Below are 12,100 nucleotides of genomic sequence, written 5' to 3' on the forward strand. Positions count from 1 at the left end.
TTTTCCTCCCTCCTGAGGGGAGATTCTGATTGAGCTGCATTCACAGTGGAGATCGTTTGAGGTCTGTCTCTCCCAGCTCTGAACACCTACAAACTGAAAGGACCGTCCATCTTTCTCTATAAATATCTCAAACCCAGATTGTCCGTGAGCCTCAGTTGGATTGGACAGCTGTGGTTCCTTGAGAAGATTTTTGTAGAACTTAATTCATTCTTCATGATGCTGTTTGTGAACAGCGAAAAAGTTTGAATCGTTTTCTTTCCTCTTCACATTGTGTTGAACTGTCACCTAAAATAACGCTTAAATATTTTAGCATTTGTAGCTGCAATGGGACTAAATGTGGGAAAGTTTTCCAACTCGTGGTGGGTTTTTTTTCTACCCACTGAAATCTCAAAAAGAGCTTTATGAAGTGAGAGGGGGCAAAAAGACAGATTTGTTCATGTGTCCATCAAACTTCAGATTTCAGAATGTTTAAAATCTGTCTGGTTTTTGGATCCGATGGCGGCGTGCGCTCACTCGTCACGTCAGGTGACAGTTATGTGTTGCTGCCATCTGTGCAAACCCTGATACACTCACTAAAACTGCGCTCCGGAGTGGTTTTATTAAAGTTTGATGCGAGTGCAGACGTTGCTTTATCACTGTTTATCGTGATCCTTCATGCATAACAGAGAAGCTCTCGACTCTTTTACACATTTCCTGTTGTGGAGGAAATTTATCCTTAAAAAAAAAAAAAAAAAAAAAAAAAAAAAAACATCCTCCTCAGACTGAGACGTGGAGTGAGCTGCATGGAGCTCAGCCCACTGTGTGTTTGAGTCAAGTGACGGGAGCCCGCCGCTCTCCGCTCCTCAGAGGACCGAGAACCGAACAGAGCAATCAGACCCGAGTTCGCCGCGACGGGACCGCTGTGTATGAATACATCCTGGAAACGGCGCCGCGGCTCACCTTTCCACACGGCTTGACTGATGAGCTTGTCACTCCAAGCCGCTCCAAGCACTTGACAATGATACCAACATGTGAAACGTGTGAATGGCGGCGGAGTGAAGCACGGCGTCTATAAGCTATGAAAATAAGCCTCCTCCTTTGAACCGAGTTTTACTGTTTATTTTCTGTTTGTACCCGAGTGTGTTTGACACCTCTGGGGCTGCAGCTGAAATAATGAGGCTGCACATCATAGGAACACATCCAAGCAACACTTCCTCTGAAGGCAGATGGTATTTGCACCGACACTGAAACAGCTAATATGGCTGTTTACACCCGAGTGTGTGTGTATATAGTGGGATGCGCCCACTTCACCACGCTCTAGCGTGACCTCTGCCCCCCCCCCAAACACAGGTGGGTGTGTTCACGGGAAGACTGCGTCTCTGAAGCTACATAACGCCGTCGGGAAACAAACGGCCAAAGAGCCGCCGCTGCGAGGCCGTTTCCATGAGTGCAAACACACATTTCCCGCTCTTCCCCTCCTAATGAGACCATTCCTGTGTTTGCCAAACTTAACGTGCTCACAGATGGCGTCCTTCCTATGTTCAGCTGTTACTTTCCAGTCGGCGTGGCGCGTTTTAACCTCGTCAGATTTGCTCTTCGTTTGTTGAATACGCAGCGTTTCTGCCAGCAGTGTGTCTGTGTGTGTTGGGTCAGAAGCATGGGTGGAATAGACGGAGAGACCGTCGCACAAATCGCTGATGGAGTGAATGTTCCCACAAACTCTGCTGTGCACTTCTGTGCCTTTCAGAGGGAGTAAATAGTGTGTTTTAAACCGTCCTTTACATTTGAACATCAGAGGATGAAGCGATTAAGTGAAAAGATGTTGCACCAAGCTGAGTTTAATCTACATTTCTCTGTAAATTTAGAGTTTTATCTAAGATCTAAAGTATATTTAATCCAGCTGCACAAGCTCTTTGAAGTCTTTGTTCATGCAAATGGATAATTTCATCGAGTTTACTTTCTCTGAAGAGTCCAGCTCAGTGAGTCTGAAGTGGATTCATTGTCATTTAAATAATACATTTCAAGGCTTTTTTCTGCCGTCTCCGAGCAAAAACTCCAGGGAGAAGCAACACTCCAGAGGGTTGCAGTTCACTTGTGGAGAATTCCAGGAGGAAAACCTCACATTTAGCTGAGAAGGACCCTCTTAAACAGCAGACTCTGAGGTGAAATATGTGGCCCGCGGGTCCAATCTGGCCTGTGAAATGTAAGGTAAAATAACAATGAAGGAATTTTAGGTTAGTGCTGTTCCTCCTTTGTCCACTGGGGCAGTGTGATGTGTGACAAAATATTCAGAAAGTCAGACTTTCATCATGTTAGTCTGAAGGAAAACACTTCAACACATTTACAGGACATTTCATGTTGCTCATTATGCATTTTATTACATAAAAAACACATTCTGTAAAAAAAAAAAAAAAAAATCTATTAAATGTTCAGGATGTTGTAAAGCCCAGAAGTCCTTTCAAGTTTTTCCAGGTTTGTTGTATTTCTTTAATTTACCCAAAGAGATCAGATTCAATATGAGCCTCTGACCGGAGGGAAATCCAGCTGGAAACTCTGTCAAACTTTGTGAAAATTAGCTTCATTGAATGAGTCTGGTGCAGAGGTGCAGAAGTATTTTGCGTGTATGTTCTGTGTCCTCACTGCTCATGGTGCTTTTTTGGGATTTTATTTCTGTGTTTCAGGTCACAAAGTTAATGACGGGCTGTGGCACACGGTGAGTCTGGACACCAGGAACCTGCAGATCAGCCTGACTCTGGACAGCGAGCCGCCCTCCACCATGGAGCAGTGGGAGCAGCTGGGGGCTCGAGGCAGCTTCTCCTTCGGAGGTGAGCCGCCGTTCCGGGACGCCGGGGCTTCCTGTCCGGCTGCGTTCGGCCCGAGAGGAGCTTCTGAAAGGTTTCCGTTGTGCTGTCCGCCCCCAGGCTGCTCCTCCACGGGCTGCCAGAATCCCTCTCAGGCCTTCCAGGGCTGCATGCGTCTCATCACCATCAACGACCAGCCGGTCAACCTCAATCACGTCCAGCAGGGGCTGCTGGGAAGCTACAACCAGATCCAGTTTGACACGTGCAACATAAGAGACAGGTAAACAGCCACCGCGCAGACTCATGAGCTCTCTGCCGTTACCATCCAGAGCTCGGGTGACGGTGTAAAATCCGACCGCAGTGTCAGTCAAATATAACCACCATCCTCACACAACTTCCCAGGCATTTCTGATCCACCTTATAAAAACAGAAAATGACTCATTTCCCAGGAAAAACGTATTGCATTACATTCAGTTGGAAAAATAAAAGCCCTTTGATAATATTTTTATAATTGATTAAAGTCCTGCTTATCATCATTGCATCTCAGACGAGTAATATGATGCAAAAAGCTTGTCAGGAAAACCCCTCCATGTTGACCTGCAGTTTGTTCATTCGCTCACATCTCAATGTTACTCATAAAAGCTCCTCTCAGCAGCAGTGAAGAGTTCAAACGCTGTATATCTTTGCCCACTCAGTTCATAGGAAGAAAGATTAATTTAACATGACCTGCACGGATCTTTCTCTCTCACGTCTGTAATCCATCCATGCAGCTCACAGTCTGTCTCCTTCACCAATCAGTTCCCTCTGGAAACAATAATTGCATCCGTTCCTGGCGTGATTCTGGGATCATGGGCTGCAGAGTTCAGGGATGAGGTTCATCAGTCTCTTTGGTCACTTTACATGTTGCTTTTTTATCCTCACATCTTAAAGTGGAGAATTTTTCCAGCTCAGAAAATGATGTTAAATACATGTGGGGATCTGTATTCACGCCGTGTTTTGGTCTGACCCGCCTGTTTCTTGAGGTCTGCGCTCGCGGGCTGCCGGCGCTCGCAGCAGCATCAATAAGTTTCTGACTGGCTACGCTGATGGTGGGAATCTGTTGACTTGTGGGAAAAAAAACAAAGTGCGTGATGCACGACTGGCTGGATGAGGCAGCTGTCTTCGGGTTGAACCGCTCGGCCGTTTCAATGAATAATTAAAGAAATAAAAAGAAACATCTCATGGGCCATGCAGGAGAGTTATAGCAATGCTAATGTGTTGAGCTATTTATCATCCAAAAACAGAGAGAGAAAGTTATTTCGACTATGTAAGTGAAACCATTTTCACTTATTTTTTGCGGGTTACACAATCACTTCGGAGAGTTGTGAGTGACCTTAATGAGTCCTCCTCACCGTGTTGCTGGGAAAATGGGCTTCTGGCTGCTGATGCAATCCTGTTATCAGTATTTTTTTTGACTCCTAACAAAGGCAACATCAAAGGTATCAGCCGTTCTTGGTCAGAAAAAGTTCATTCCTACACCGATGATGTCTTACTTTCTCTTCAGAAAGTGAGACGTCTTTATAAGAAGTGATTAACCTCAGTACTCATTGAGCTCAAGTCTCAGGCTGCACTGATCAATAGCAAAATTCAACAGTGCCTCCAATGACAGAGAACCACTTGAGCCCTGAAATACATAAAAACCTAGGACACACTTTTCATTAACCGTATAGGGCGACTGTCCGCTGTATGCTATAAAACCCCCATTTCCCCTTTAAACACGTTTTACTTTCTAAAAGTTTGAAACCCTAAAATCAGCTGATCTACCCTTCAATAAAAAATAAAAGCCAGCAGGATTGTATTCCTTTGACTTTCTGTTATACTGCTAACCGATATATCATCCAGTGACTTTGACTGAGGACTTTTAGATGGGACTAAAAGTGTAAAAAGCCTTTCTTTTACTACCACGACCCTGACACGTTCACCACTGCTCCAAGAACCTATAAACTGCTTCACCTTCACCTGGTGGAGAACTGCAGAGACCACTGTGTGTCGAAGGAAGCTGTTCAACCCATCTGTCACATCCTAGATCCGATCAGCACAGAGGAGCAGGATGGAATAACTCACCTCTATCAGCACGGCAGCATGGTGATAAGACTTTCCAGCTCATTCTGAAATATTGGATGTAGCAAATGAAAATTTCCAGAAATATGTTAGGATACTGGAGGGAAATATTAATATTCGAAGATCAGTGTGATTTACAAACTGTGACGACAGTGGCGAAGCTGCTGTTATTGTGGTGAGAAACATATCCTCAGCTGGCTCCACCTGACTTTTATGTGCAGACTGTATGATGAGACAGTTTCAGTGCTGCACCGTGGATCATTTTTATGTAAGATGCATTGAAATCCAAAGTGTAACCTGTGTGTGTGAACGCATTCCATGATTTCACAAGTCCGATAAAGGTCCTTTTTCTTTATCCCAAAGCAGCGGATTACAGCTGCTGTGTTGGTTCTCACAGTGTTATTATGGAAGACATTTTTCATCCTGACAGCACCCTCAGGTCCCATCATTAACCGCAGAAGATTAAAACCAGGTTTCACAGCTCCACTTTTACTCTGAAAGTGTTTAGAAGTGCAGCCGTCTGCCCCGCGCACCGACAATCCGGCGCATCGAGTTAAAATAGACCCCACAGCAGGGCGCTGTCTGCGCCTGCATCGCTAACGCGGCCGCGGCAGCACCCTTCCTCCCCGACAGCCCGAAAGTCACTGACATCTCTTCCAATGGCGACGGGCGCGCTGACAGGACGATCCAATTACAGAGCGGCGGAGGCTGTGCAGCACCTTCCGCCGTGGAGGACCGCGTTAACAAGCTGCTTCCTCCGGTCCTGCGTGGCGTCGCTCCCTCATTACGCCGCGCACTGCTCGCCGGCTCCGGCAGCATCTGCATGTTGTCTCCGGCGCTTACAGGGAGAACACAAACATCCATTTGTTCCTGGAGCAGCCCGAGGGGAGCATCAGTCCGCGGCGTCTCCGCTCACATTTGAAGCTACCTGTTTGTCTGCCCCATGCGGCCGTGCGCTCTGTCAGCCACGCCGGCGAGGAGGCAAGTTGACACACACGATATCATAAAGCGACAGAGAGATGGAGGGAAATGTTTTTCCTTTGCCAGCGTGAGGCACGAACAGCTGCGCGACGCCTCATTACTAACATCGATAAAACCAACACGTCCGCGCCTTTCCTCCCGGGACAGAGCAGCTCCATTTCCACTTACATTCAAATCATATATTACCCTCAGAGAGAGGAGAGCCCCCTGAAGGACGGACACGTCGTTACAGCTGCTGCCAGCAGGGGGCCGGGGGCTGCAGCGGCCGCAGAAACATTGGGTTTTGTTCAGACATCAGGAATAAACGACCAGGTTCAGCAGAATATCCTGCGGTGGATTGAAAACACACAACCAGGGATGGCGTAGTGGTTCGCTCTGTCACCTCACGGTGAGAGGGACCTGGGTTTGAGACCAGGAGAAGTGGAGGTTCCCCTCAGTCCCACATTGATCCGTCCACAATACTCACATGTTCACGTGTGCGTTTCATCCTCGCCTCATTAATCCTCAAGTCCCTGTCTGTGAGTAAACAACGTCATCAGCGTATCTCATTTGTTTCTTTAAGGCAGCAGATTAGAAAAACAGAACAGATGAAAGCGAGGGGATATTTATGCTCACATATTTTTGATGTTTTTGTACCGCTCTTATTCGACTGCTTTTCACGGTTTGTGTTCTTTTTCCTGATGAAAGGAAATCTTGATGCAACCACACTCTGCACTTTAAACACAGCAGCCTGTATCAGTCCAGTAGACGTTGTGCCAGTGTGAGAAAGTCATAAAGAAAGCCACGAACAGGGTTCGGTTTGCTGTTTTTCGATTAAAAATAGTCTGACTTTGATAGGTACCAGCTGGATTTAACTTGGTAAATCTGCAAATGTCACAGTGACTTCAATGCTCCTCATGTCTTATCTTTTATCATCATTATTCTGCCACAGATAATTTTATAAAATAACATTGGATTGCAGATATTTGTGTTTTGTTAAGATTTTCATCTTGTTTCTGATTTTTCTTGACACAACTCACTTTGAAATCTTCATTAACCCTCCAAATCAATGGTACAATCATCAATTCAGTTCAGCTGTATTTATGTGGCCCCGAACACAGCGCAGTCATTTCACTGCGGTGCTTTTACTACAAAAAACAACAATTTCAACTGTAAAGCCTCAAGAAAACCATGTATGAGACCAAGTTGTACCAGGCGCATTCAGCACACTACTGGCTTCATATTTCATTGAATTATCACTTCTGTTATCAGTCAGCCCCTCAGCTAGTTGTTTGGATCTTGGAACAATTGACTGGTGCTAACATTAAAAAAAATGAATCAGTTGCAAAACGTTTTCATTTGTTTTGACAATGATTTTTTTTTTTTTTTTTTTTTATTGTGCTCCCAGAAGTTGTTTATTTCTTTCACATCAATATATCCGAACAGGAAAAGATGCTTGTGAAAACAGTGAAAGATGAAACACTCAAACACTGAAAATGTTTTCATTTCTTTTTCTTCTTTTCAATCAAACTACTAAGAGACACTTAAAACTGTTAAAATCCAGTGACATATTCAGTTGGCTTTATGTAGAACGGATATAACGACGTGCGTGCGTGTGCGTGCACGTAGGCTGGTAGGCATTTCAGTGTTGGAAAACCATTGTGCGATTCAGTTTCTTTTTCTTTTTCTTCAGATTTTTGGTTTTATAATGTGGAGTCGTGTAAAAAGGAGAGAAAGGATGCCTCACCTGGAAATTTCCCCATGAAGACAAGCTGCACTACAAACAACATGCATAATGATGGACTGCCGACGGCTGTGACACTTAAAAAAAAAAAAACGTCATCCGTCGTGTAACATGGTGCACAGTGACTCTACCCCCACACCTCCGCTTCCATTCTGTATAATGAAAAAGGTGTTTCTGTGATGCCACATTGAAATCTGCCCCATTAAATCCAACACATTGTTGGATTTGAGACTGCAGTGGGTTTTCAGCCCTCAGTAAAGACTCCCAGGCTCACTTTAGTCAAAGTTCCGTCGTCGTCCTGTGTTGTTAATGTTGTAATCCCAGCTTTGATTGTGGATTTGAGAAACACACACTTGCTTACAGTCATTCTCCACACTCATACTGTCTGAGCACCATGTTTCCTTCAGGACTCTGATGTATTTGTGTTTTTTTTAACCAAACACTCCCTCGCCCTGATCGGATCGGCTTCTGTTTTCCCTTTCCTGGCTGTTTTAGGCTCCTCTGTTCTTTTGTTAAGCGGATGAGGACATTAACCTTTATGGGACTTAATCGCCTTCCTCTGTCTATTTAAACTTCATGACTCAATTTATGTGGAGAGAGCACTTCTGTGGGTCAGCCGCTGTAATTTCATGACCTGTGAGAACAGCCCGAGCACAACAATGGAGAAAGCTTGATGGTAATTAAAGCAGCGATTGCAACCTTAGCCGAGCTGCGGCCGGCCCGCTCCGCTGCAATTAATGGCTGAGAGATGAAAGTGTATGAAATTATAGATGCACGCTTGAAAGGTCGGCAATTATGTGAAACCCAAGGAGGCTCAAGGAAGGGACTATTAATCAAAAAGTCTGGTCTGGAGTTTCCTTGAAGTGCTTATTGTGCTCAGATCCCGTAAATATGAACTGGTGTGTGACATTCATGCGTTCATTGGAGGAGAAACCGCAGCTGCGACTTTCAATCGGACGTGAAAATACCCAGCAGGCACCGTTCAGCTTCCCCATTCATCCCTGTATCGATATTTTGTAACTCATGAAAGAAGAGCGATGTGGGTTTGTGTGGCGGGGTTCAGGCGCCCTCTTCTTGTCCCTCTGCATCGCATCGCTCTGCCGTTTCTTCTTTAACGCTTCAGCACGTCTTTCTGCGGAAACGCCGCCTTCAAAGCGCCGAGCGTCTTTCTTTTCTGTCGCCTCTGCGCCGGTTGAAGAGGGAAAACATGGCTGGGAAACATTTGATCGAGTGTTTTTCACACCAAGAAGCTGTTGTTTATGGTTCTGCGTGCTCCCATCTGTTATTGTTGTTGTTCATAGTTAACACGTGCAAACATTTATTTCCACATATCAGCTGATTGAGAAACTAGTGAAAAATGAAAAAAATGATCAAGACCACAGAGAAATGACTGCGCACAGTCACATGATCAATACTGCTTGATTTTGGCCATTTTTGACGCTGTCTGCTCCTCATACAGAATGGAGCAGATGGAAGATTTGCCTTTTAGTTTTTAGAAAGCCACGAAAATGTCTAGTTTTGTTGATTTTCAGAGACCGTGGATTTAATTTGAATGCTACTTTACACAGAATGCAGTAGAACAGTTTTATTTCTTGTATAATCTTGATTCCCCATCATTGTGAGGCTCCATGATGCACACAGATAATCCACCAACAAAATGCCAAAGTGTTGCTGTTCAATTAAAATGAAAGAAGAAGAAAAAAAAAAATCACAGATGCATCCTCTTAGTTTGTTAAACTAGTTATGCTGAAAAAACAATTTCTGTTCTTGTGCTAAAACAGAAGTTAGATTAACTAGTTTTCTTTTTCCCTGTAAAATTTAGGAAAGACATTTTTGTACACAATGTATCGATATTATTTCTCTCATTTCATTGGAATTGTTAAGAAGACTGTGGATGTGTGTGTTTTGCTGTAAAGAGACATTATTTTGTCTCCAGGGAAGAGGAATGATTTTGAATGTTGACCTACTGAATCTGAGGGCTGTGCGTCCGCCTCGCTGCAGATGGAAAGGCGGTCTCCTCGCTGTCTAAACGCCGCCGCTGTGTGTTCCAGGTGCCTTCCAAACCTGTGTGAGCACGGAGGCCGCTGCTGGCAGACCTGGAGCTCCTTCTCCTGCGACTGCTCGGGGACCGGATACTCCGGCGCCACCTGCCACGCCTGTGAGTCTCACCTTCGCCGTCACGTCCCGGGGCAGAGTGAGCGATGGGAGCGCCGGAAAGTTCCAGACTGACACATACATGTTGGAGTTTTTCCTCCGGGGTGTCAGCTCCCAGCGTCACCTTGTTATTCGCGGCGGAGCTGTCTCCCGGTGAACTTGGCGTGCCCCCAGAATGCTGATTTCCTGTTTATATGCAGGCAGACGCCGCCGTCCTCACATGTCAGGCAGAACGTGACAGAGAACAACATCCCCTGAATTCCAAATAGCTTCTTCCTCCTGCTTTGTTCTCCAGCCAGGACACACGTGACCCCGTCTGCTGCTGTCTGGAGCGCCTAACAACTCTTTATTTTTATATTTATTGTTATATAATATTCAACCACAAATCCCAGTACTACATTTAGTACCTCCGACTCTTTTTGTCTCTATAATATCTGTCATGAAATTCCATAATTGAACTTTATGAAGCATTCTGAAGTTTGTCTCTTGGTGTTTATTCTCAACGGTTAAATTACCTTAATACACATTTTGTTTTCTTTTTTTTTGTTCAATTTGCATTCCACACTGATTTTTCAAAACTGGTTCATCTCCAGGCTGAAAGCGGCTAAATAAGGTAAAACAGTTAAAACAGCCAGAAATGGAAAAAAAAAAAAAAATTGTTAAAACTTCTCCAAAAAGATTATACAGAAAGAATGATATGTTATTTTTTCAGAAAAGAAATAAGGAAGAGGGACAAAAAGAAAACAACAAATATAAAAATGAAAGGAACAGAAAAAAGAAAACAGCAAAGTAATTAAAATAAAAGAATTTTTTTTAATTGCCAGTACAGCTCAGAGTGTTCGCACTGTTGGGAGATCACAGCGGATGAAATGCACTGAATGGCTAAAAATTGGAAAATCCATTAAAAAAGAGTGAAATCTCTGAAAATGGCAACAAAAGTCAAAAATGTAATAAAATTTAGCAAAATTGTACCAATGACACTTCATGGATGTGAGCTCAGTTTTTGAATTGCTGTTTTTGATAATTAGTGCACGTTTTGCTGCTCCAGACAGTTTGTTGTAAAAACTCTTGAACAATTCTTAGAAATTCAACTTGACAGACATCGTGTGGTTTGTCTCATGATATGAATCTTTGTGTTTTTTTTTTAAGGTTTGCTGAGATAATTCGATTTTTCTGCGGAGTAAATGTTAATTATTAATATTTACTATAAAGGGAGTCATATTGTTTTATTGTTCTTACATCATTTGGTGAGTTTTAACTTCGGGTGTCTTACAATCATTTAAACACTAAACCCGTTGTTGGTTATTTCCATGTCGGCTGAGTGACAGTCATGTTTTCTGCGCTGCAGGTTGAGACTTGAAGCCTTCTGCCCTCTCTGCCACTGACTCCGTCTGCTCTTTGCAGCCATCTACGAGACGTCCTGCGAGGCCTACAAGCTGATTGGCAGCTCCTCTGGCTTCTACTCCATTGATCCAGATGGGAGTGGCCCCCTGGGGCCGGCGCCGGTCTACTGCAACATGACAGGTGAGTTCACTGCGGCCCGCCGCGTTGTCACCTTTACTCTCCGCCGGCTCCGGCGGGATCAGGAGCGGGAGTGGAGTCTCTCTCAGATCAGCCGGCATCGATCTGCAGCGCCGACACTTGACCGTCCCCAGACGGATCGGTGCGGTCGCGCTCCCTGACAGCCGGCAGCCGCATCTGAGGGACGTCAGCGTGTCCTGTCGGGGGTCGCGGGTCACGCTGCACGATATTAACTCGGTTCAGGCTGCAGCCCCTCTCGTCCCGAGCACTCGGTAAATAGAGCTGAAAATATACACGAACCCAATAGTTTCTCAATGAGATGCCTGCATACTCAGCAGACACCTCCAGGGAGAATAGAGGAATACTTGAAATATAAATAAATGCTCATAACCATCCCCAGTACGATTGTTTCAGGTATATTAAAGGTGTTTTTTTTCTCTGGGGGTGTCTGGGAAGGCTCACTCTCACTGTTGGCTTCTGTGGAACTGTGTCTGTCTCCGGGGGAAGATAATATCCAGCGCACCCGAAAAGCAACTGCTGCCATTTGACCAGCAGATCAAGTGAATGTATGGAGGAGAAACGGTCAGCTCTTCAGACTGAAGCGCTCACGGTTCTCCCTAACCTGATATAAATGCTAACCTCTGAGTTTCCCATTAGAATGAGAGATCGTTGTGTGTTTGGTGTGTTGAAGTCTGGACTCATCGGCACCACATGAAAACGGAATCAGAGAGATGCAATATTTATTCTGGAGATCAGATCAGGCAGGCTGGAAATAAAGAAATGTACAAAAAGGACAAGAAAAGAAAGAAAACAGGAACAGAACTAGTCTTTGTTGCACTTT

General features: G+C 44.7%; 1 protein-coding gene across 1 annotated transcript in view; it reads left to right on the plus strand.

The window, feature by feature from the left end:
• LOC115402979 (contactin-associated protein-like 5) overlaps window positions 1–12,100 on the plus strand; it is a 146,967-nt gene that overhangs the window by 104,116 nt on the left and 30,751 nt on the right. The window contains exons 9-12 of the mRNA XM_030111694.1: window positions 2,661–2,804; window positions 2,901–3,060; window positions 9,636–9,742; window positions 11,143–11,262. Of these exons, the coding sequence (XP_029967554.1) occupies window positions 2,661–2,804; window positions 2,901–3,060; window positions 9,636–9,742; window positions 11,143–11,262 (531 nt within the window). The remainder of the gene's footprint in view (window positions 1–2,660; window positions 2,805–2,900; window positions 3,061–9,635; window positions 9,743–11,142; window positions 11,263–12,100) is intronic.

Source organism: Salarias fasciatus, chromosome 16 (assembly GCF_902148845.1).
Source record: "Salarias fasciatus chromosome 16, fSalaFa1.1, whole genome shotgun sequence".
NCBI classification, from domain to species: Eukaryota; Metazoa; Chordata; class Actinopteri; order Blenniiformes; family Blenniidae; genus Salarias; species Salarias fasciatus.